General features: G+C 39.9%; 1 protein-coding gene across 1 annotated transcript in view; it reads left to right on the top strand.

Moving 5' to 3' along the window:
• LOC6569654 overlaps positions 1–26,075 on the top strand; it is a 91,560-nt gene that overhangs the window by 43,157 nt on the left and 22,328 nt on the right. The window contains exons 3-6 of the mRNA XM_032741671.1: positions 14,063–14,195; positions 22,636–22,774; positions 22,866–22,935; positions 23,021–23,131. Of these exons, the coding sequence (XP_032597562.1) occupies positions 14,063–14,195; positions 22,636–22,774; positions 22,866–22,935; positions 23,021–23,131 (453 nt within the window). The remainder of the gene's footprint in view (positions 1–14,062; positions 14,196–22,635; positions 22,775–22,865; positions 22,936–23,020; positions 23,132–26,075) is intronic.

The raw sequence follows: 26,075 nt of genomic DNA, 5'->3' as shown, positions 1-26,075 counted from the left end.
CATACACCTATACAGACATACACTATCGCACTCGTGCGCTGCACAGTGTGGCCATTTATCTTGCTCAAGGTAATAAAATGTCTATAATTAGTCATTTAATATACAGATTTCCGTTTTGCGTCAAGAGCCGAAAACTTTAGCCACGCCGCAAGGCAACAGCAGCAGCAGCAGCAGCAGCAACATCAGAAAAAATAAAGTTTTTATGTAACAGTAAGAGGGAACTTGGGAGTCATATGAAGAGTGAAGCTGTGGCAGGCGTGTGTGTGTCCATGTGTATCTGTGTGTGGGTTATTTAAGCACAGCAAATGATAAACTACTAAGCAGCAGACAACGAGACGGCAGACCTAAATAAATGTGCAATTAAGAGCTGCTCACTTTACCGTTGGACCGCACAATTTGCTGCCAACTTTTGCCACGGACTGCAAACATACACTCAGCAAATTTTGGGCAACTTTGTACTCAGATCAAAGACGAACGTTGTCAGAAGCTGTAAGCTCGAAGTGTAAAAGTACTTTAAATAGTTGCTTTTTTAAATCATGTATATATAGAATTGAAAATACTTGTTTACCTGAAGGAATATTAAGTGATGAAGTCCATGAAGTATATATCGATATTATTTTGATATCTGATTGAATCGAGAACTTTCAATTTAGAAGATTTGCAAAGTACAAAACTGCATTTTGCTTTGGATACTTGGAATTTAAATGTAGCCCATTTCTTCAAGTGCACATTCATATAAAGACAATATATGGGTGTGGGTGTGTATGTGTGTGCTTTGCACTTTTAACGTAATATGCCTTTTGGCTGCCTGGGCTATAAGCATTTTTATAATAAATACTGGCGTTTCCGTTTTTGGTTTCACAAAACTTCCTGTTGGCAACGAAGACGACGACGACTACGACGAGGATGACGACGACGACGGCGACGGCATCTTGGCTAAGACAACGTATACTTTCTTTGATAGCTTGCCAGCCCAGGCAGCTAAGCAGAGCCTGAAGAGAACAGCAGCAGCGTGATTTGCACGCAACATATGGACTGCTTGTGCAGCCCACTCCACACTCCGTACTGGACTTTGTGGAAAGCATGTGAAACTACGGCCGTAGCTTGGCGTGAAATAGCAGACGGCATCGTTGGCATCGCCGCATTTCTTGTTGGTCGTGCTGCTTACTTGGCCAACTTGCTGAAGAAATAAATCTTGGGAGTTTTTGCTTTATTGCCGCCTGCAGTTTTGGCCAACTGTCTGTCTGTCCGCCTTACAGCCTTCCAACCTGCCTGCTGCTGATCCCACCAACCAAAACTTATTACGTATACGCCGCTTGGGTCCACCCTCTGGCTTGCGTCCTTAAACACTGGCTTCAAGCTTTTGTATTGTGTTACACGTGTTTTCTTAAGCATTTACATAATAAAAAAAAAATTCCTTTTGTTTTCTTCCTGTTTCTCTTTCTTTCCGGTGTTTTTTTTTAGGGTGCCTTGCACGCACTTTTTATTGGTTATTCTTTGCGCGACTGACATTTTAACGAGCACTCGAATAAATTTTAATGCCTTTTAAATGATTTTCATGTTATTGTGGCAAAAGGCTTGATCGATATTAAGGTCAACCCCAAAGCGGCCAGTGAACAATCAGCTACCACTCTACCACTCAGCCATAATAGCCAATATTCTACGTGTTTATGGTGCGACTTTAAGGTCATAACGGCAGCTTAGTCCTGGCAACTTCAACTAAGCGAAATGTGGCCAATTATGCAATGCAAAAGCTTGGCTCCTCCATAATGACAAATAATCTGTACGAAAAGCCCTCACAATACAAAAAAATAAGTCAAGTAAATGAGATGAGATGAGATGAGAAAAAAAGAGGGCAGTTTCGCACATAATCTACGTCCATAATCCTAGTAACCTTTTAAAGTGTCTTCTAATTGGCTGTAAGTCAAAGCGCAAATTAGATATATCATGCAATCATACAACAACGCAATGTTCCACTTCTACAGTCATTCCATAAGTCAGAAAGATGAAATAAAATACAATCGACTCACATCACAACTCTCGCATTGTCAATGACGCCAATCCCAATTTGCAAAGGGTTCGTTATCCCTCCAACGGTCTACATGCAAATTGACTCACCCACAAAGGTCACCGCTATCCATACCCATCTACTCACCGAAGTCGTAAAACCTATTTGTTTACTATTATTAGCTTGAACACTTATCAAAATAGAAATCATTATTAGCAGTGGTAAAGTGTTAGTCGCTAGTATAATGCAATGTATTATATATTAGATATATAAGGAAGACATATAAATAGATAAGTCACAATTGAAAAATGTCTTTTTGAGATTGCTTAAAAAATTTATGGCATGTTTGCCATTTTATTTTAACTATATATATTTAAATACTGGCACATTTTAATGTGATATCGTTCAATTTATTTTCCTACATGAATGCAAGATTGATATTGAAAAAATATGTGTATGCTTATGGCATCACTTAAATTCCATTAACATGACTTTTAACACCTTATAAAATACAATTTGTAATTTGTATCTTGGGTTTCTTTCGAGCTTTAACAAACTTTTCGTTTATTTAAATATACATAATAATAATTTTTATCCTTTATTTTTATTTTTATTCCATAAGTAATCTTATATTATTCTATTCTAAATATACCTCGCTCACCTTAGCAGAAACATCAAAGTAACAATTTGCTTGGCAAAAATGTTAAAGTTGTAATATGCAAGTTACTTGAGAAATACGCGGACAATTGAAGATTTATTCTGTTGCTCTTTTGCTGTGGGCGCACTTGAGGAGATGACCAGGCAGGCACCCTGATTGTCAATCAGTTCAGTTGAGTGTCCATGGTCTGGTTTGGGCTGTTGCTTCAAAGTAATGCCCTTAGCGCACGCTCGTGGCTGTTTTCAAAACAAAATTAGACGCAAAGGCAAACAGCGACAGAATACAGCACAAAAAAAAAAAAAATTGTAATGCAAATTTAATTAGGTTTTAAGTGCTTCAGCGCAATGCCGACGTCTAAGACGACGAATTTGATTGTTGTTGTTGTCGTTGCTGCTGCTGTTGCTGTTGCTGTTGTTATTTCTTCTCAAATATTTACTTTGAAAGCGGCGCAAAATAATCAAAAAGGTTGCCCACCAACTGGTCTCCCCCCACATCCCATGGCCCACCAATCGCAAAGGTGGTAATGAAATTTTTCGCGCTGTGTTTTAAAACAGTTTAAAGTTATTACGACAGGCTACGTGGGCATGCAAATTGATTTGGCTAAGAAAGTTTAAAGCATTATGCGCCTAGAGCGTGCAGGCAGTGTGGGGAGCCAGAATGCCAGAATGCCAGAATGCCAGAATGCAAACAGTCAATGTTTGCGAAACGTGTCGTATACATAAAATTAGCTCCTAACTTTAGCTAAAAAGTCAAAGCTAATTTGCGTATGACCCGCATCAGAAAGTTGCCCACTTACCAAATTTCAATCGACAAATGCCTGCGAATCGCAATGTATAAAACCGAATTGGTTTATTGTCTGTGAGGGGCAAAAAGTTTGTCAATGAGAGTTTTTAGCGCGCATGCAATATGCAAATATTTGGCCAAGTTTATTAAAATTCATTTTTGTCAATGCGAATGCGGTGTGTGTGGCTGTGTGTGTGTATGTGTGTGTGTGTGTGTGTGTGTGCGAAAGTGTGTTTGCATGCATATGTGTTGATCTTAAAACTCTTGACTAAAGTTTTGGCAAGTTGCTACTGTTAAGGCGGGTGCGCAAACATCCCAAGAATTTTGTGCTAAGCGGCAATAATTGCAAATTCCACTGCAGCCACACACTCACACTCACACACACGAATCTTGTTGAAAACTTTGGCCTTGTCTAACTGTCTACAAATCGCAGCGCTTTGCGAAAATCCTTGCCAAAATGTTTGCGCATAGACATTTTTGCAGGCAAAACTTTGAAGCGCACATAAGTATGCAATACTTTTTTATTTGGCCACACTGCATGCGGTCGTTCTGCACACATTGCAATCCACTGCATGGTGGTGTGAATGCGGTGCGTTTTGTGGCTGCTGCGGGTTGGGCGGAAGCAGGCCGATCAAAATTAAAATTATCCTATCATTGATTTAATGAACACGATACCATGCTGAGCATTCCGTTTTTTTGCCACATATGCTAGAACAAACAACTAAGAACGATGTAGTCGAGTGAGTCCAACTACTATATACACTGAGACCAGGTGTTAAACATATTATGGTCTTATTGACACATTCGATATTTGTAATTGATATGATTTTGATAACTTATACTCCAAATTTTAAGTCTTTAGCTCTGACAGTCCCTGAGATCCGAGAGTTCACACAGACGAACAGACGATAATGGCAATATCGACTCGGCTGATTGCTCCTGACTAGGAATATATACACTTTGTGGGGTCGGAGATGCTTCATGAAATATATAGAAAATTGTTTCTCATTTGTGGAATGCATATTTAAATACATATTTGCAGAAAACGTTCTTAACAGTTAGTTTAAATGTGTAGAAAAGTCAATGATGCAATATTGCGCTACATAATTGTTAAATTTATTGCAGACAATTATTCAAAAGTGTGTTAACCCCTGTAATACCGATTTAATTGGCAGAGTAAACGACTTTAATAAATTCCTGCATTTATATATGTGGCATAATATTAAGCCGTTAACGAAATGAGTTAAGCTGTCACTTAACATTTTGGTCCTCATGCAGCACATTTAAAATAGTGGCAATCGCACGCCACGTTGCATGACCCAAAGCATAAAGAAACGTTCGGTTGATAGAGTCTCAGCAGGCTGAATTGAGCAGCGGAAACGCAGCTTATGCAATTCATGTGTTACCTTGCTGCCTGCCTGCCTGCCTGCCTGACTGCCTGATTGTCAGCGACCATAACGAAATGGTTCACTGCACATTGAAGTCTGGACTTGCAAGTCTGGACTTGATACTGCATGCTGTAGTCGAACAGCTGCAGACGGCAACTGCAACTTGCTTTTTGAACGTGACCAAAAAGATGGAAAAAAAAATGGATTGCCGTAGGTGTCAATTGTTTGCTCGCGTACACACACACGTATGTGTGAATTTATCGGTTGACATGACAATGCGGCTGCAAAATGTTTGCGTCGAACTGCACTTCAATATGCCACGGGCGGGATGGTCTCCGAACTGCGAAATGCGGACTGCCAACTATCGACTGTTGACTCTGGGCTAACGGGCCTTGTGTCTAACTCCGAACTCCAAAACTCTTTTCTCTTCGATCCCATGTGTACAAAACTCCCATTACGCTGCATGGCAGCTCTGGGCAACTCTCTCTCGCACGCTATGCCGACACTCGTTCCACTGCCAGCTATTCAGCTTCTGCTGCGAGGGTATCTCAAGCACAATTCAGCCAAGGATACTATATTGGTAATCTAACAAAAAAAAACTGAATAGAATTTGGGATGATAAATACAAAAATTATTTATATTCTTTATTCTTTATTATTCTTATATTCTTAGCATATAAAATAGCAAAAAAGGTAATTGAAAGAATTTTCAATTATCAGAATCAAAAATGTGGGGTTTTTTATTTTTCAGCACAAATTATATTTTTTTAGCACTGGTACAATGCCCACCAAGGATGTCTTGCTAACGCTTATGTAGACAGTATTACTGAAAAAGGAGAGCGAATGAATTCGCATAAATTAAATCATTTAACACTAAGGGTGTGTGCCAAGGAACCTGCTTGGCAAATTCTTATGAATAATGTATTCAAACCATAATAATAAATAAATGATTCTGATTCACTTTTAAGCACTTTAGTTGGAATAAGCAGGTTGTGTAAAACCGTTTCAGCGACGACTTATTAATATCATCAGCTACACAAATTATCCAAAATGAAGTTGTCAATCAAAATAAAATACTCTATGATACATTTCTAAAAGCTTCGAATTACTTCATAGTTATTATACATTTTTTGCAATTCATAACAACTTTTACACATAAATTAGAATCAACAATATTTGTGATTTAAGTTATTCTTCCATAGTCTTAGCTAGCACAACACACAGTGGCTTTAAAATATATATTTTTTCTATTTATAATTTCGAGCATCCCTCGAAACGTGCCTTGGCTTTGGCAACTGAGCTGGCCACACTGGCGCCGACCCCTCTAATGTGACCTCAACGTAAAATAATTGCTGACCAAAGTGCACTCAAATGCAGACTCATGGCCACACGTGATGACCAATGCACTTCAGGTCAAACGTTCTCAAATGTACATGGAACCAACCAGCCAACCAACTAACCAACCAACCGACCAACCAACCAACCAAACTGCCAACCCCAAACGCCAATGCCAGACCACCACCCCCTCCCTCCCAGTCATCCCCATCGAAACGTGTGTGAATGGGTATTGTTGGACAGCCGCAAGGTCTCGTTGCTCGGCTCGTTATTCTTACTTTTTCGGTCAGCTTAGTTGAAGACAAGTCGCTGTAATTGATGTAATTTCAGTGCAAAGGTGCAAGACAGGCATCAAACTACAAACACACATATCAAGATTTCTAACCTTTGTGCATTGTGTGCAACATTTGAGAGCATCAGCACAAAAGTCACTACCAGCCACTGCAGCTCGCATGTCAGGCCCTGTCCCTGGACCGAGGCCAGCGCTATTTGAGACTTACTCTGTGACGCTTTTTTGTGCCTTTCAAAATATTTTTCGTAAAGTCCTCTTGCAAATTAGAACTGCGAAAAAAAATGTTTTCTTCAAACAATTTCAATTTTGTTATACTCAAATGTGACTTATAGAAATAATTATTATTCGTTCACAAGCATAACCTCCATCGGCATTGGCCATTGTATTTGTATTTGAGTGCTGGCAATAAATAAGTTGGCTTTAAGGCAGCTACTTGCGCCGTTTAAGAATCGATTGTTACGACAGTAAGACAAATCAATAAACCCGCCCCATAATACCCTTGTTTTCTTGGGCAATGGCACCAATCGCCCATCCGAAGGTCAATTAGAATTGTAAGCAACGAGCATGTTTTTTTATTTGGCCTGCCAGTTACTTTTGCATTTTTATATTTATTTCGATTTTTTATTGACGTATTTGTTATTAGGTATTTTGTTAGTGTGTTTACGTTTGTTGTTTTATCGCTTGCTGAGTCGCTTATGACTTTATGACTGTCAGTCAATCGGGCTTCTTATTTTGTCGTGGCCTGGCATATTATTTATTATGCGGCAATTGAATTTGAATTTGTTGATTCTGGCTTGTCAGCCAACTTAAGGCTGCACAACAAAACTGAGCACAAGTATCGACATTTGGCTTTAATTGTGCGCACGTGAGATAACAACTGTAAAAATAACACAGACAACAACAACAACAACAAATTTAGCTAGTTGCAAGAAGTTGCTCCTAATTGCAGCTTATGCAAAATTTATAAGCTGAAAATGTACTTGGCTAATTACTTAGAGTGAGTAGCCTAAAAATGGGTTAACACTTGCCAAAGGCACTCGTTGCTTTTTGCTGTTGTTGTAATTATTTTGTTGTTGTTGCTGCTGCGCCAAGCAGTAGCTGCTTAGCCGCCGGCTAAGTTTCTCTATTTTCCATTCTTAGTTTTCCTTTACCGCCCCCCCTTTAGTTCGCTCTCGTTTTCTCTCTTACCGTGGGTACTTCAATCTAAAGGCGAAAATTGAACAAAGGACTTTGTTTGTTTTCAACTAAATTAGTGCAAATAGTGCATACATACTTACACACATACACACCACATACACACAAACGCACAAACTTGGCAGCCGCGTCAAACGCCCAAACCTGCTGTAGTCGACTTTACCTTGTGCCACTTAGAGGCAACAACAGTGCCACTGCTTTCTTGATGCCATTCACTTTCAAGCAAACACTCACCCGCACACCTAGACACAATGCAGAGGTACAGATGTGTATATGTATATATATATATATGTATGTGTTGTGTGTGCTTTGGAATTGTCTGGCGCATTGTTCGGCCGCGATTTGGGCGCTCATAGTATGCTATGCGAGTCATTACCTTTCATCTCAATTATACAAACAGGCACACACACACACATGCTTACACACCCACACACATATAGAATCAGCTAGAGTGTACTCGACAATCAGATACTCTTTAACCAAGAACTTACTCATTATAAGTCATCGCATTGGCCTAACATGCCCCTTTTTAACAATTTGTAATGCTTACAGGGTATAACAAGAGAGAGATAGAGATATACAGATATTAGATTTAAGCACCAGCTATACATATATATATGTATATATCTGCTTATATATTTATTTAAAGAATATTCTTAACACCCAAGACAAAACAACATGCAGCAGCAGAGCTGACGCAACGCCACACGTGACCTGCTTTGCCGTTGGCCAGGGTCGGCGACAGTGGCTGCTATATAGTCGCACACACTATTTTTACAAGTGTCTACTGTTAAGCACACGCAAACAGACACACACACACACACACACACAGACATACATCTATATACACACGGGTAAAGTTTTGTTGTGCCCATGCGAAAATTACCATGCTCAGAGGACGCATCGTCCTCGTCGTCGCTGCCATTCCTGTGGCCGTGGCGTGCAATGAGTAGAACAACTTTGGCGCGCTCAACAGCAACAAAAGAGCGCAGAAGAAAAACCAGAAGAAGACGAACAAGAAGAAGAAGATGTATAAGCAGCCACAGCAGCTTGGAAAGTGGAACGTGAAAGTGGCAAGCAGCAGTAGCAGCAGCAGCAGCAGCAGCAGCAGCACCACCAGCACATCCTAGTCCAAACACAGTCGAGCAAGCCAAGCTAAGAAGCTGACGTAGCCAAAGCATTGGATTTCATTATGCGCATTTTCTACCACTTTTTGCAACGCAGCTCGTAAGCATTGCATACTTTTAGCCGCTGCCTGCCCCACCGCTGTTACTGTGTTGTATGTGTGTCTGTGCGTTTGTGTTTCGAGTCGAGTCGAGTTTGCTTTTGCGCAGACACTGAAATGCAATTTGCATAAGTTTCACAGCTTCTTTCGCTTATATAAAGACGACTTATATAAATATAAATACTATGTGCATAACCCAGCTGCCTCCACTCACTATGTTTTTCTATGCGTATATGTATGGGTTAAGTATGTGTTGCCGAGCTGTTGGCAGTTTTATGCAACACAGGAAAAAAAAATTAAGCTAAATAACAGCAACAGCAACAGCAACGACAACAAAAACAACAACAACAACAACAGCAGAGCTCACACGGCAACGCCCAGCCGCCAAGGCGAGCAAATGAAATTTGTATCTACCCCACACTCTGCTCCTTAAAAAGTGAAATTACATTTTTTTCTCTTTTGTTTTTTGTTTTTTTTTTTAAATGACATTGTGTAATAGAAAACTTATGTGACAGCAAAACGCGGCACGGAAAGAGCACTGTAGCAGCACAACAAAAAAAAAGGAGAAAATAATGCAGATGCTAAAATTAGAAAGTTCTCCCAAGCATCTAGTTTGCAATAACTTTTAATATCTCACATTTAATAAGTAAGTAGACGTATCTGGAGGATAATAAAGTTTTAAGTCTTATATCTGCTGGGAAATGAGTGGAATTTGTGCTTTGATAAGTTCACATATATATTATATTTATATTAACCTCTTTACCAAGAGCGTTATGACTAACAATATTTTTTTAAGACTCATTAATGCAAATGAATTCCAACCATAAATGGTATTTATCAATATAAATGCAGTATGATTTTTGTTATGATAATATTTGATTCTAGTTATGAGGATATTTGCATACAATGAATATTGCACATGCATTTTGCATATTTTATACTTAAGTGCATATTTCCAATATTGCATTTAGAGGAATTTTTTCATTTCGTTTGAAAATGAAAACACAAATTCCCAATTTCAATCGCAGTTACGATTTCACATTCATTGCATTTTCAAAAAGTTTAACATTCTTGTTTCTTTTGTGGCTTATTCAAACGGCCACGTTTTTCTGCGTATATTAAAACAAAGTCAAAACTTGATTCAACTTGAAAGTTTAAATCTCTATTGTAAGTACAAAACACAAACGTGAAGCAACATTAAAAGTTTTAATATTAATTGTGCATCTTTTTCTAATAAAAAATCAAGTGGAAATTAAATACTGCTTTTATACATAAGTTAAGTTAATAATAGTTCTGCTAATTATATTATAGTGAAATTAAGTTTAGGTCATTTTAGCATAATTAATTTATTTATTTTTCAAACGAAAGGAATAAAACTTTCAGGATTATTTTTTAAGTTTTTCGTACATATTAATTTCCAATTATGACATAGAAATCAATTTTGACGAAATGACGTATCAAAGGCTTATAACATAAAATAAATTATTTAAATAATCCCGAATTAAAAGTTGAACAGGTGCACTAAATGCTGTTGCATTGTGAAGTAAGCATAAATAATGGTTGCTACTAATTGGTAAATATTTAAAACAAACATAAATTGTATATATTTCAAAGGCAATTACACGAATGAGTTATAAAATAATATGATGTATTGCAAATATTTAAGTTAAACAAGGTAACAATTAAGCCCCTGCTCAATTAAACTTGTTTGTATATTTTATAGTTATTTGCCCACAAAAACACAGCTGTAAACTAGAACACATTTGTCAACTGTTGCCTGCCACCGCTGAGACTAATCTATGCCAAAGACGCCGCAGCAAGCAGATGGGCAACTAAGCCGCAGCACGCTTCACTTGGCCAAAATCCAAGTGCTGTCAGTGGGTATGCTTATGATGGACTGGGCGTGTATGTGTGTGGGGGTAGTGCTGCCGATTGGAGCCCGCTATCTCTGCCTATGCCACGTGCGCCTCATGGGCAAATCACTCATTACACACTTACGCTTGCGCGCACAGCGCGTTCGCTGACGAACTGAACAGCATCTATGTACTTCAAAAAAAATATGCTCTATTTGTAAATAATCGTCCTGAAGTCAAACCATTTTATTTGTGTATGAACTTATTTATAAATTAACAAAATAATAGTTAATTCAGCTATCAAAAATAGTGGCCTGTCAGATATACTTTCTTATTTTTATATCGATCCAAAAAAGGAAAAATATTTTTGGTTTATATTCTAAAATTTTTGTAGAAGTGCATACTCCAAAACAAAATGACGATTTTCAAAATTAAACTTTGTAAGCCATATTTTTTTTTCTAAGTGTGCTTGACAGTGGAAGCGAGGCACATCACAAATTATGTCAATTTGCTGATGCCCCTGCCGTCAAGAGACGCCTAGATGCCTAGAGTATTTGAGTGTATGTGTGTGTGTGTGTGAGTGTGTATGTGTGAGTGTGTATGTGTATGTGTGAGTGTATATTAGTGCTAGGTCTACTGTTCTCTGCTCTGCTCAGCTCAATGGAAATTTGACATCTTACATGGGAATTACAAACGCAACAAAAATTGCTACAATGTTTTGCGACACCCCAAATACATATGTACATATGCATATCTATATATAGCTCTGTCCGCTGGTTAGTCTCTCTTTCTCTTTCTCTGTCTATGTATCTATCTCTCTCTTTCTTCAACTCTCCTGTCGCCATTTTTATGTGCAAATTTTTGTAGTGTGCCATAAATTACACGACTGGGAATTGCTTTTCTATAAAACGTGCGCATATTAAATAAATGTCAAAAATTTTACCAATCCCTCCCACACACACACACACACACACATGCGCATATACACACACACACACACATAAGCAAGCAGTCACACGTACGCAACACAAAGAAGAGTGCAAACTGAAATTATGCGTGAGGAATTTGTTGCTGGCGGGTGTCCCAAAATTAAATTACGCGTAACATCATTGCGGGGCCCCTTTTTGGGTATTAATGAGCTTTGTGCTGCTTGATGGATCTCTCTACATGTGTGTGTGTGTGTGTGTGTGCGTAAGAGTGTGTGTGTCTTTGAATCAAACAGCTGTCAGGTGTACTGTCTAGCGGCAACTGTAGCCTAAATCGCTGTCAATCATCAATCAGCTTGCAAGAATTGACAACTGCTAAACGCCTAAATTCAATATATTAAATGGATAATTTTGACAGAGATACATTTACCGCTTAATACTTATTTACTTGCTTTACTATTAAGTAAATATGTATTATCTAATAAACAAGCAAACATAATATCAATGTTTGTCATATGGACAAGCAACTAAATAATGATAATCTGGTGTCTCGTATAACACATATTTTCGATTACATTAATTATATTACTACACCGTAGAACATCAACAATTGGACAAGCTTTAATAAAAATGACGCACAAAGTCCAAAGCAGTCTCATATCTCAAAAGTAGTTTGAGTGCAGACAATTTCAGATTTCTCGCCATTTTTTTTTAGTACTGTAAATAAATTGCAATCCACTAATGGGTAATAAAAATAGATAGTGGAATTTACGGTCATTGGGTATAAATAAAAGCAGAAAGCTGAAGATAGGAATGAAGAACTAGCCATAAATGTTAATATAGGTTGGGACATAATTCGTCGGGATACATGTTATTTTACAGCCGAAGATATTCCCAAAAATAAATTCGCTGAGATCGATGTGAGCATATTTTATGAGATGGGTCAATAAATTTCAAGAGCTCTGCATACATAGGTCCGACCATGTCTCCTTGACATGTCTTGTTGGGTTAAGAACCCACCTCAAAGTTCTCACCTTCATCAAAAGTAAATTAGAAGAAGAGTGTTTTCCAAATCTGGCAATAAAATATAATTTACCTCTAAATAAGTTGCTTTTACCACTTTATTGTCTGCGTGCTTAATGTCATTAAGAACACTTAATTTAAGGCGAAATACGAGGCCACGACAATATTATAAAAGTTGTGAGAGCCCGTGTTATTAATAACATCGCACCAAACATAAATAATTAGGTGCAGGTCTCTGAATATCAGCTTAAATTTAGATTAAGCTTCGAACTCTTACTTTGAGTTCGACTTTACCACTGCAATTACACTGCAGATTAATATATATATATATAAATGCAGTATAATTACAGTATATATATATATATATGTTCATATATACACATATGCAATTGGCAGCTGCAGGTTGTGGCAAAATGTCTGCGGTCAGGGCAAAGCCTCGTTAGGCCATTCAACAATCACCTCAGGCAGATGAAATACAGCGCGCTTTAACCACTGACATTTACCGGGATTGGCTTCAGAGTTTGCAGCACGATATCGCCTCCGTTACCGGGCTGGTGTCCTTGGCGTATATCTATTTGCAGTGACATCAATTGGCAGTTTAAATGCAAAAGATGAGGCCGCCATAAAATCGCAGCTAGACAGCGGTTGAGCGGACAGACAGACAGACTGACTGACGGTTGAATGGACTAGAAGCTGGAGCCGGAATAGGAACAGGAACAGTAGCAGCAGCAGGACCACAAAAAGAGCTCATCGCCGGCAATGCCGTTGCCATCATCATCATTTCATTGTCGTTGTCGTTGTCGTTGTCGTTGCCGTTGTCGACGTCATCGTAGTTGTCGTCAATTTAGCATTAATATTCCCACTCACGTACTTGGTTGTGATTATGCGACTACGATGATGGCGATGGCAACGATTGCGGCCTGGGTCAGGGTGTGGTGGGCTTTTAGAATTGGAAGTTGAAGGCGTGCTCAGGCACTATGCTGGAGGTGGGGCAAAGAGTACCGGAGCGGTGACTGGCTTGCTGTCGTGCGGTTTACTTTTCGTTTCTGGTTTGGCTTCTCTTCTCTGTTTAGTGCCTTGCGTGCTGTTGGCGTGACAGTTAAAAGGCAGCATTTTGTTGACATTTGTTGATGTTTAAGGAATCGAAGAAGGAGTCAAGTAATTGCAGCTACACAACAACTACAGCAACGACAACAACAACAACAATAACTACAGCAAAAACAACAGACAATTGAATATTGTGTTAATGACTTTGTCAATAGACGTCGCGATGTTGTTACATTTGAAACTACACTTAGGCAGCGGCTGCCTGCATTTGTGTATGTTTCATATAATTGACTTTTAACTTATCCCACTTCCATCGTTGCTCTTTTTGCAGTTTCTACTGTGGCTGTGGAGGCCGTGCTGGGACGCACCGCATCCTTGCCCTGCGACATTGAGCCGGAAGCAAAGGACGATCGTGTCTACATGGTACTCTGGTTCCGTGAGAGCGCTGGCAAACCACTTTACAGGTAAGTGCCGATCTCAAAGTCTAAAAAGTCGAACAGTGTATTGCCTATGTTGTTTCCAGTATATTATCCAATAAACTGATGTGTTATATTCATACCAAAATGCAGTAGCTCAATAAAAAAAATACAGTTTTTTTATTATCTCTATTTTTTTTATTATAATCTATTTGTTTTTTGACAAAAGTCAGATGCTGATAATATATAAGGAGTATTTTACCACTAATATAATTTAAATTTTATTATTATTATTAAACAGTTATCCTTGTCGTATATGGCAAAGGTCAATTTTAATTATTAATTGTTCGGATCAACTTAGTTACTCGCCTATAAGAAAAGTTCCCTTTTAATTTAATGAAACAGCAATCTATTTTATTTTAATTATTTTCAACTTTCAAGTATTTTAGTGTAGGGGAACAACCCCTATAAGAATAGATTTACGACTCAGCCGCCTGTAGCATAATTTGAATCGGTGTCAAATTTATCAATACAGGCAGGTATTTTTGCAGATGAAAATAGCTAGATTGATTCCACAGTTGATGATGCCTTATGGGGTCGGAATTGTGACCTTCAAGATTATACTATTCTCTGCAGAAGATTAAAAGCAATTTTAAATAAAAGCCGTGTGGTTAGTTTTGTCCTTTTGCTTCTATCTGATCTGAGTGTGGGGCCAGTTTTAGTAAGTTGTCCCATCGAGTGGCACTCACTAAAAGTTGTGCCTAGCTTTTGATTTATGCTCAGGAAGTGGGCAACTGTTCTGCACGTCATGAGAAATGGCGCCAGTTCATAATTTTGAAATAATTTATTATTTTAATAACATCATCAATATCAACTCAACTCGAGTCGAGTCGAGGCGAGGCGAGTCGAGTCGAGTAAGAGGCGAGGCACTGAACTGATGTGCCTAGGCCAGTAGCAAAGACTGGGTCAAAATAAAAGTGAGGCGAGGCCAAACGATGCGACATGAACTCATATATTAGCCGCAGGGCCCAAAGCAAAGGCAAAGGACATCAACGGCAGTCAGCCTCGGCTCAGGTTTAGGGGGCAGCAAAATAATAGCAGCCAAAGTGAAAACTGTTTTGGCGGCAACTTTGATTATTTTAGGGGACGAGGGGTTGACAGGACGATGGTTTTGCTGCCACTGCTGCCGCTGCTGTTCCTCCTGCTGTTATTTATAGAGCTAGGGCTGTGAGCGTGTGCTTAGGTTTAATATGTTGCACATTATAAGCAGACATCGATATCCTTTAGCCTTGTCAATTTTGCTTACATGTGTGCTTCCTTCTCCAATATGCTTGCCAGCAGCAGTAGCAGCAGCAGGACCGAAAATGGACAGGAGACAGGGAACACAAGGGACTCAGCACAAGGATATGAACGCACGTGTATATCAAGGACAAACGCGAACTGTTCACGAGCTGTTGCTGCTTGCCCCCGCAACTCGTCTCGTTGTTGTTGCTGCTTCGTGCACTCAATTGGAAGCAATAAATTTCAGTTGCACAGACAATGCGCAAAAGAGGGTGACAATGAGGTAGAGCGAGATAGAGACCGAGATAGAGAGAGAGAAAGCGAGAGAAAAATGTTTGCCAAAAACTAGGAAAATGTCGAAAACAATAATGTCGCAAAAATTTCCGACTTTATAACCAAAATATCCGAAAGTGATTCGAATTCGATTTCCCTTCACTGCTGCAAAAAAGAAGCAACAACCAAATAAATAAAAGACAGTAAACAAGCAACAGTAACAGCAGCGCCAACAACAACGACTAAGCCAAGCCGCAGCAGGCACAAAGGTTACGACACAGCCTGGGTGCGCTTGTGGGGCAGGTTGGAGCGTTAGGGATTGGGTTCTTGGCATAAAATTGCCAGCGCTGCGTGAAATCGAAGCCAACTCAAGTTAAAAAAAAAAAAATACGAAATGAAACGAAAGCCGAAGAGCTGAGACCAAAAAATAAAACGCCAAAATTGAAAGGCAGTAGGCGAGCCCTTTGTATGTGTCCATGTGTGTCTCGGTCGGTGTGTATATATGCTTTCGTATGTGTGTGAGTGTGAGTGTGTGTGTGTTTGTGTGTTCATTCCGTTTGGCACATTTTGTAAGGATGTCACAGCTTGCAGTCCGGAACCACGCCAAAGCCTTACCTAGAGCCCTGTCTAGGGTGCTCTGCATTTGACAGCTTCACACCAAGAAACAACAACAGCAGCAATAACGAAATAACAACAACAGCAGGAAAAAGCACTGCCACCTAGCCCCACAAGGCCGTAAGGCAAAAATATTAAAAATTATAATGTTAAAATTTGCTTTGTTGTCTGGACCAGCTGAGCTGAGGATTTTTTTTAGAGTTAGCAACATTTATGAGCCCCTTTTTTTGACCTTTTTATGGTCCTCACCTAGCTGGGATTTGTTATTTTGTGTGCGGCGAATTTTGACCCTTAAAATGCGATTTTCATCGGATTGTTTTTTTCCTATTTTTTTTTATTTTTTTGCAAAATTCAACTGTTATGGATTTTATTCAAGCAGCATTATTAAAATTAACATTTGGCATTTGGGGTGCATGACAGGGCAGCTGTAGTAAAAGACATTTAGTTTTGCCAAACGTCATGTTCAATATTGCCAGTCATTAATAAAAGAGCAGGCAGAGTAAAGCCAAGAGCAGCTCAAAAACATCATCGACAAGAACAAAGGGCGCAAAGACAACTTTGGCACTGGCTTGGCCTGCTCGTTAACATCCATAAAAAACGAACGCTCATCGAATATGGGCCGCAATCAAGGTTAATTGATTTTTAAAGCCAGCTTGGTTGCCAGGCTCGGCAACGAGGATTGGGTCTTAAATAATGAAATTTGCTGTACTGCTATGTGCTACACTCAGAGATTTTGTGCTCAAATAATTCTGTATGAAAGAGTGACCTGAACTAACTTAAGTTGCGTACTTAAAACATGTCTAGTTATTTTTTAAATCAAGAACCTATTGTACAAATACTTAAAGTAGTTGCGCTATCGTCTTAATGATTATTATGGTAATATTCATTAATGCTAAAGCATCATATATTTCTTAAGGATGTACTTGAGTTTAAAACTGGGCATTTCTCTCAGTGCAACTGTGCGTGTTTTCGCTGCCAGCTGTTGTGGTTGTCAAAAAGGAGCTATAATCCATGTTATGGCCGAGGCTAACTGCCGTAATCGTCAGCGGTGGCCGCTATATGGTCCTTGCTGCTCCACAAATACATATAGAGAGAGACATATATAATCAACATTTCAGACGGTGCGACGCGTCGGCCATCGAAAGTGCATTCACTTCGTGCTGTGCACGTTTGTATATGCCATGCACTTGGCGCTCTACTTGAGAATCCGACGGCCACAAAAGTAATAAACCACGAAATGGTATTCAAAATGGCTGGCAATAAAATCCAGCAGCAGCAGCCAGCAAAGAAAGGCAGCAAAAGCAGCAAAAGCAGCAGTAACGACAGCCGTGGCAGCAGCAGTCGATGAAGGCGGCAAGTTGGCCAAAAGTCGTGCCAATGGCAATTAACTCGAGTGCATTTTCGGGGTTTTACGAGCGGCTGGCAACAAAAACAACAAACGTCTGGCAATGGGGCAACGGCAATTGCAATCGCAACAGTGCCGCACTTTGCTCACAAATTCCAGTTAGATGGGTTATTTAAAAGTGTAATTAAGTCCTCACACATATATGCATGTGTGTGTGTGTGTGTGTGTGTGTGTGTGTGTGCGTGCGTGTAAATGTGAGTGTGAAAACCGGAAACGCAAAGAGCGCATGCAAATCGATTTTCAGGCACTAAACTTTGACTTGGCATTATTGCATTCATTCATTGCCATTGTGGCCAAGAAACGCTTACGACCTCCCCCACTCAGAATTTCTAATGGGCCTCTGTGGTTTTTCGCAAACGATGGTTCATTGTTCTGATTTTCCGCTACAAAATGTTCGCTCTAAAAGTGAATTGCTTAAGCAGCAGACTGTAAGCAGCGACTGTAAAGTTGAGTGGCATAAGTTTCTAGAGCATTCTCATCTGATTACGGTATAAAATATAGAATTGCCAAAAAAAACCTTGAGCTAGTTATTGAATTTGCATGCGCTGAAATAACATTACCAAAGCATTATTTATTTGCAAAAATAAATAGTTGTAACGAAAACAAATATATGCCGCACAAGTCAACAACATATTTATGTTGAATTAACTGTATATGCATATAAAAAGAAAACTGAATATCCCAAATGAAAAAAAATAACGCAACAACACTCTATCCCAATATATAAACAAGATCTTTACCAAAAAGTTGATGAAAAAATAATAAAACAGCGGTGTAGAGCTGAAACAAAAACATTTACAACAATATGAATTCATTCCTTCAGATCATGCAAAACTTTGTTGAAAATCAACAATCAAGAAGAAGAAGAAGAACAACAACAATAACAAAAAGAAAACAACAAAAGGCAAACGAAATGGGCCACCAAGATGAAAGTTTTATTTTGAATTTATTGCCAAATTTATTGGGCAACACTGCATAAATTTGAACTTGGCCATCACGGAGGAGGTTACGTTGTTGTTTTGCATGTGTGTGAGTGTGTGCTCTTCTTCTTTCTATTTTTTGTTGGCTTTGTTTTTCATATATTCATATGCTACAAATTATATAGTAAAAGTAAAGAAGAAGAGCCAGCAAAAAGCAAACAAAACAAAAACACCAGCGGCAACAATGTGCGGAATGATGCCAACAAATGTCAACACTGTTAGCGTGAGGAGCAACGGAGATATTGTAACTGGATTGGTTGTGGAGGGGGCAGGGAAATTCGGGAAAAACTGTTGTTGGCCATAACAAAAGAAATTTACAGATATTACACAGCATGGCTCCATAATAATACCAATACACACAGAAAAAAGGGGGCAAAAGAGAAAAACAAAGGGCCAGTAAAACCATTTGCATATGTATGTGTCTTGTGTATTGTATGCTGTGTCTGTGTGTGTGTGTGTGTGTCTGTGTCTGTGTGTGTGTGTGTGTTGTGCGTTGTGTATGAGGGCGTGAACAGCTCTTTTTTCATTCATATTTCTCGCCGCAGACGTGCTGTTTGTCTTTTTGCAAGCAAACCAATTTAAAATTTGTTTCGAGTTTTGTCGAGTTCCCATTGCGTACTTTTTGGCATTTCAGTTACTGCAACCTCTCTCTCTCTCTCTCTCTCTCTCTCTCTCTCTCTCTATCTCTCCTTATCTTTGTGTCACTCTCTTTAGTCTTGGTTTTTGATACGGGCTGCCAGTCATAATCCCGACCAATTTCCACCTGCCTAATATGGCACAAGTTGCGCAAGTTACGGGCACCACAAACAGCACCACACGCATCTGCTCCTGGTGTCCTGGCGGCCTTTTGGGCCCCCCTCATAGTTTACCGACTTTTGTCTGGCGCTGCATAATTGAAGTCAACAGTTTTTTCCTACCTTTAAAGGTGTGTGTGTGTGTGTGTGTGTGGAGGGGGACATGTGTTTAAACTGTCAAAAAATACCATCAGGAACACGAACAACGAGGCCAGGATACATGGACGGGGACACGCTCTGACACATATTGTCATAAAATTATTCAATGGTTATTGTCAACGTCATCAACACACACATGCACACACACCACTCACACACACACACGCGAACACATATGGAGTTAAAAGTTTTTGGTCCCTTATTTTGCAGCGTTCTTCGCCTTCCCCCTTTTTGCCCTTTTGCAATTTTTTTTTGAATAGCATTTCGGAAGCGTTGCAAAAAGAAAAAGGCAAAAAACGTTAAATGGCAATATGAGAAGCCTGCCCTATATATATATACATATATATATATATATTGGATTAAGGTAGGGACATATGCGTTTAGACAGTGGGCGTTGCCAAAAAAGAAAAAAAAAGAAGAAACAACGTAATTACCAAGCCATGTCCAGAAGGTCTTCGAAGGATTTGTGTGCTCGCTCGTTTTGTTTAAATAACGTGGCTCATTCATTCGGGCAGAAGATAAAGTGCTACCAATTAACGCAAAATAAATAAAACTCAACTAATTGTTGGAAAAAAAAGAGCGGGGACAGCCGCAGACAAAAGAAATGAACGAGCATCAGTCTGAGAGCTGAGGTTGGACCCTAGGCAAACTCTTCAAAATGGACAGGAAGGAACAGGACGAGGCGAGGCGAGATGTGCTGAGGCGAGGGCATCACCCACTTGGCCACTTGGCCACAATCGACGACAGTCAACATTTCTGCAACTGCCACAATGTTGTTGTCGTGTGTTCGTTTCTTCCTGCCAGCCAAGCGCTTGGCCCACTTCTATTTTCGCTTCTTTCCTTTCGGCCGCCATTTTCTTTACAATTTTTACTGCTCGAGCATTTTGACGTTCAGCGTTTTTTTTTCCTGTTTTTTTTTTTTGCTACTTTCTTTCTGCCTTTTGCCTTGCTCATTGTGCAAACTTGGCATTATTGTTTCCTAAGGCCAACAGCAAGAAAACACAACGTCAACAGTGGCTAGGCTGGGTCAGAATGGGCTGGCCTGGACTAGCATCAGGATAGCTTGGGATGGGATGGAATGTACCTTTAGACAGCAATCCGCACCTTGTCTTATCGCTGCTGTGTTGTCTCCCATTGTTGACTAGTCGGCGTTACTCTATTGTTTGCGTATACTCAAAATTAAAACCAGCGGCGACAAACCGCCCAAAATACATCCTTTGAAGCCACTTGGTCTACCCTGTAAGAAATTGTTGCAATAAATAGGGTATCGCTAAGTGATTTTGTATGTAATGGACACAGAAAACATCCTTCAGTTCGGATAACAAGCAGCCATATAAATTATTCACTATTAACCAAAGAAAAAATAGAAAAAAGTTCAGATTGCCAGCATTTGTTTTATTCACCAAATTATTCGCTGTTGAATTTTAGATTACATTCCAACTGATTAGAGGCGAACTTCTAGTCAAGCACTCTCACCGAACGTATTTGAAAATGTATGTGTGTGTTTTTTATTATATTTTTGCTTTGCTTTTTATATTTTCTGTTGAGTGCGTAAATCGTTACTGTGTGCCTTTTGTTTACACACTCGCGCATATATATTTAATTAAGCTAATTAGGGTACGTGCTTTGGGCCAGAAAGCGGCTTAAGCGCGGCTTTGCGTTAGTAATTTATGCGCCGCATGGGTTACTGCACTTCAACAATAATTAGAAATGTCTGCCTGGTCAACACATGACGCAGTCCCAGCATAGGGGTGACAGGGAATTGCGGAAGGGGGGTAATGGGGGGCAGGAGGAGCAAAGACGTCTCGTGATAAGCATAAGAAATATGAGCACCGGATATAAATTGTGTCAGCGGCAAAATGATAAAAAACCACTTAAAGGCGCAAACAATACTCTGCTGGCAGGCAGTCGGCACAATGACAAACCGCTCGACTAACCGCAAGCGCAGCAAAAGCAAGAGGGCAACAATAGCAACAACACTAACAGCAACAGCAACAGCAACACAAATGGCGACAACAACGGAAACAACAAAAGGACACAAGTTTGCGCTGTCTGCAGGGTCTGTCTTTGCTTTTGCCAAGTCATTTGCGGCATTCGGCGCTGTATGCTCGACGTCCTGGTTGGCTTGGTCAATGGTTGGGTGCTTCTTTGGTTGTTTGGTTGGGTGGTGGTGGTCCGACATTAACAGATACAATAAAAAGCGCCAAAGATAGCACGTCAGGCTTTTTAATGCGCAAAATTGCAAACGTTGGCGAGGCCCGAGCGGTGAAAATAATGCGAAACGGAAGAAATTAGTTGCGTGCAAATTTATGCTCAAAGGTTTCTCTTCGGTCAGCACACAGGAAAAGGGTCATTTTGTAGACGCGTGAAATTTCGAACCCCTACTTTACTTTCAAACAATTTTTTTTTGCTTTTTTTTCTATATATATTTATAACGATTCTTTTTATTGGCCTAGCAATGCGACATTGAGTGAATGGTGGAGACCCCATCGACAAATGCGGCAGTTACAAAATGTTTGAATTGAAAAATGTGCTAAATTGCGGAGCCTCATTTTTGTAATGCTCTGCAGTAAAAGACGCAGAGCGAATAACAGCCTCTGTGAAAACATCCCCACCCTTCGCTGTCTGTAGCAGCAATGGCGCTTCCACGAAAACATTAAATTTACGAGGTTGACATAGATGGTGCGGCACTCTTCGAAGACAACTTATCACCAATACGTACTTAGATAAATAATACAGTAGTCGCCCCCTAAATATGGACGCTTCTCTATAAGACCTCCTTCATGTTTTTCATACAATTTATAGACATACAAATTTTGGTATTATATGCAATGTCAAGGATATATATATAAATATTCAATTTCAAAATTCTTGTCAAAATATTTCTTGAAATTTGCACTTTTCGAGCGACAACTGTATATTGATGACATTTATATATTTGCGTATTTTGATATACCCTCAACATTTTCTCCCCCTTGCAGCTTTGATGTGCGTGGACGACAGTTTGAGAAGGCGCTATATTGGTCAGATACGAACTCATTTGGGCCACGTGCGTATTTTGTTACCGGTCAACAGCCAGCGAAATTATCTGTGGAAAATATACAGCTGGATGATGAGGGCGTAAGTACTTTACTCCCCAACTCTCGGAACCCCGTAAAGTATGCTTTATTATTTTGCTAATGCATTTTCTGTTTTGGCTTTCTGTCAACAGGTTTATCGCTGCCGCGTGGACTTTCAGAACTCGCCAACGCGTAATCATAGAATTAATTTAACGGTTATTGGTGAGCTGGCAGCCGAACTTTGAACTTAAAGACTCAACTCCATTTTCCCACCCATAATTCCCGCCCTACTACTTTTTTTTCACAGTTCCTCCGCATCAAATACTCGTGTACGATGCCTCGGGCCGTGATGTTGCTGGCGCTGTGGGTCCATTGCTCGAGGGCGATAATATTGTGTTGACATGTGAAGTGCGTGGCGGTAAGTAAATCATGATAAACGACACAGACGCGACACACACACACACTCATCTGTGTATAGTGAGTAAGAAACACACACGCAGCAGCTACTTAAATGTAGCACTCAGACAAAAGGCTATCAAGCAAGGATGACAAGCAATGCCACACACGCAACATTGCCCCCGACCCCCCCATTGACTGTCTTGGTCCCTGAGTCTATTTAAAGAATTAAAGATGAGGCATTGCAGATAGGAGCGCACACGCTGCCCAAGGCCCAGGCGCTACACATAACAAAATCGATGGCTTACTGTACACCCAGCAGTGTTATTTATATTAAAAACACCAACAGAAAATAAATAGATCAAAACTAGCCAAGCCTTTCACCAATTTTCCACTACCAAAAAATGTCTTTGAAATTATAACTTCCATGCTACATTTTAAGTGCCATTGCAATTATTAAACAGCTAATAATACTGATTGATTAAAGAGACCTACAATTTTTTTGTGTGTAGCTCAGGCTGTGGTTGAGGTTGAGGCGTAGTCGAAGCATGGTTCAAGTCGTCGTAAATAATAAAAATAAATGTATGTCAGAGTCTGCGGTGACTATACCGACGACTGTGAGGCCGACAGAGAGAGAGAGCAAACGAGGCGAAAGGCCGACCAACCAACCGACCGACCGACCGACCGACCAACCAGACAGACAGTCAAGCTGCGGCTGCGACTGCGGCTGTCATTGCCACTTTACTTTGAAAAATGCAACAATTTTCAGCGTCTGGCTTCTGTCGCAAGGCGAACGGAGCTGCGCCAACGTTGCCTATGACCTGTAGGCATATGCGGCATCGTAAATCTTTAAAAAGGTCTCCAAGGTGAGTCCATGGGCAAAAAAAAAAAAAATAGAAAATTTTTTACACTGTTTGCCCGGCAAGTGTGAAAATTTTGTACAAGTTGCTCGCTTCGCTGAGCTGTGAGCTCGAGGGGCCCCGCATCGCTGCGACCATTATAAATCATTAACTTTCTGACAACAATATTTTTTTTTCGTTGGTGCGGGGAGGAGCCCGGACGAAGTGCAGACTAAATGTTAGTGCACCAGCTTAAATGACTGAAAGGGTATTTGTGTAAGCAACTTTAATGGCACACTCAAGCAATTTGTTGGAGGCTAACTTGCACTTCGCCACTTCTTGCACTTTGGGTGAGAAGTTCATCTGTCTCATCTGCTTTTTAAATTAAGTATCTTTTTCTGTTGGAACGTTTTATTTAACTTTTTTTTAATGAAAAAATCTGATGGAATAAAAATGATGCTAAGAGTAAGTAAAAATTATTTAGGGCATGTTTTTTGGCTAACAAGTTATTCTAAAAATACAGGAAAATTGTTAAGAATGCTTAACAGCTTAGAGCCAATTCGATTATTTTGTAGTATAAGTTTATAGATTTGATTTGGTGTTGTCATTGATTGTGTTGTTTTGTTTTAACTTGCAAAATATTTGCCTTATTTAAGTTGAAATAAATGAAATAATCTTTACAATCTAAAATAATTCAATTAGGGCATTTTAGGGCATTCCAATTTAATCAATTTGAAATTTAATCAACTTATATTGCGCATAACAGGCACTGTGAGGGAATGGGGCTGAGCTTTAAGGATTGGCATGCATTAATGATTTCACCAGCAGCATTTTCAATGCACACCGACTCTCGTAAAATCGTTGCTTTGAACTACACAAATAGTTGGCTCAGCTTTGTGCACCTGGGTTGTAACACGCTGCCAGGCGGCAATGGCAGCTCCTGCTGATATTTACGTGCGCCACTCTGCATGCAAAGGATTTTGCTTTTCGGTTGTTGTGTGAGTGACTCCGGACTCGCAACCTTTTGGCATTTGCTGCCATGTGGTTTGTTTTGGTTTTGGCGATGCGTCACGTACTCAAACGCGCCAGCTGCTTTGATTAGCCGCATGTGCCGCAACGACGACGACGTCAACAGGGAGGGCGGCGACATCTGCTACTTTGACACCTGCTGGGCGACACACCTTTCGCCTTGGCTGTGATTTGTATGCAACAATTTCGTTACCAGCCAAGCAGCCAGCCAGCCAACAATGCATATTTCATTTTCCACCTGCAACTGAAGTCGACTAACAACCCGCTGAGCGCTTTGCCAAATTAACTAATATTAGCTTCTAGGCGATGCCGCGTGGAAGCAGTGATACAGAAAGAGGAGAGTTAAGCTCATGCAAATGTTGGACGCGAGCTTTTTTTTATGGCTGTGAGGCACTAATCATAGCCCGACTGGGCGCACCAACAATAAACGCCAAATGCCAAATTGCTTTATCAACTTTATTAACTTCGACTAATAGCAATTAATACCAGGCAATAAAAAGCTAATCTGAGCGCAACCATAAAACCCTCGGCTCGGATCCATTCAGTCCAAGCAATTTTTATGGCCAGGCCGCAGCTATGCATAATTTTTGGTGGTGCGTCCAGCTGGCAGCCCCCAATTGTCGACAACCTTAAGTATGGCTTAGCAGTGTGCTGTCTTCATTACTGAAGGGATTAGAGAGGGGGGAGATGAGTGTGTCCCCACATACACTCGGAGAAAAACGATGTACTCAATGTGCGTACAATCACAATAAATCAAGTAATAGTATAACATTCCAGTTGTTAATTTAATTATTAATTTGCGGACATTACCAAGACTGATATAAAAGCTTGAGTTATTAAATCATAATAATCATACTTCAAGCAATCAAGACTTGAGCACAAGTGTACTTAACTTTCTCCAAAATAATCTAACCCTTCACAAGTCGAGGATTTTATAAATGTTCCTAAAATAGGAATTTCAGACTTTGGTCTTTGGACTGGCAATGTACTTGAACTGATTAGAGAAAGCTCTCCGCATTTTTTGGAGTGTACTATATGCGAGTATAATGCGAGCAGCTAAATGCCACAAGGCAACTGTTATTTGTCTATTATCCCCGC

The sequence above is a fragment of the Drosophila grimshawi genome, unplaced genomic scaffold, assembly GCF_018153295.1.
Source record: "Drosophila grimshawi isolate 15287-2541.00 unplaced genomic scaffold, ASM1815329v1 contig_311, whole genome shotgun sequence".
Classification (NCBI taxonomy): Eukaryota; Metazoa; Arthropoda; class Insecta; order Diptera; family Drosophilidae; genus Drosophila; species Drosophila grimshawi.
Note: the sequence above shows the minus strand (reverse complement) of the source record. Positions and strands in the feature narration are given on the sequence as shown.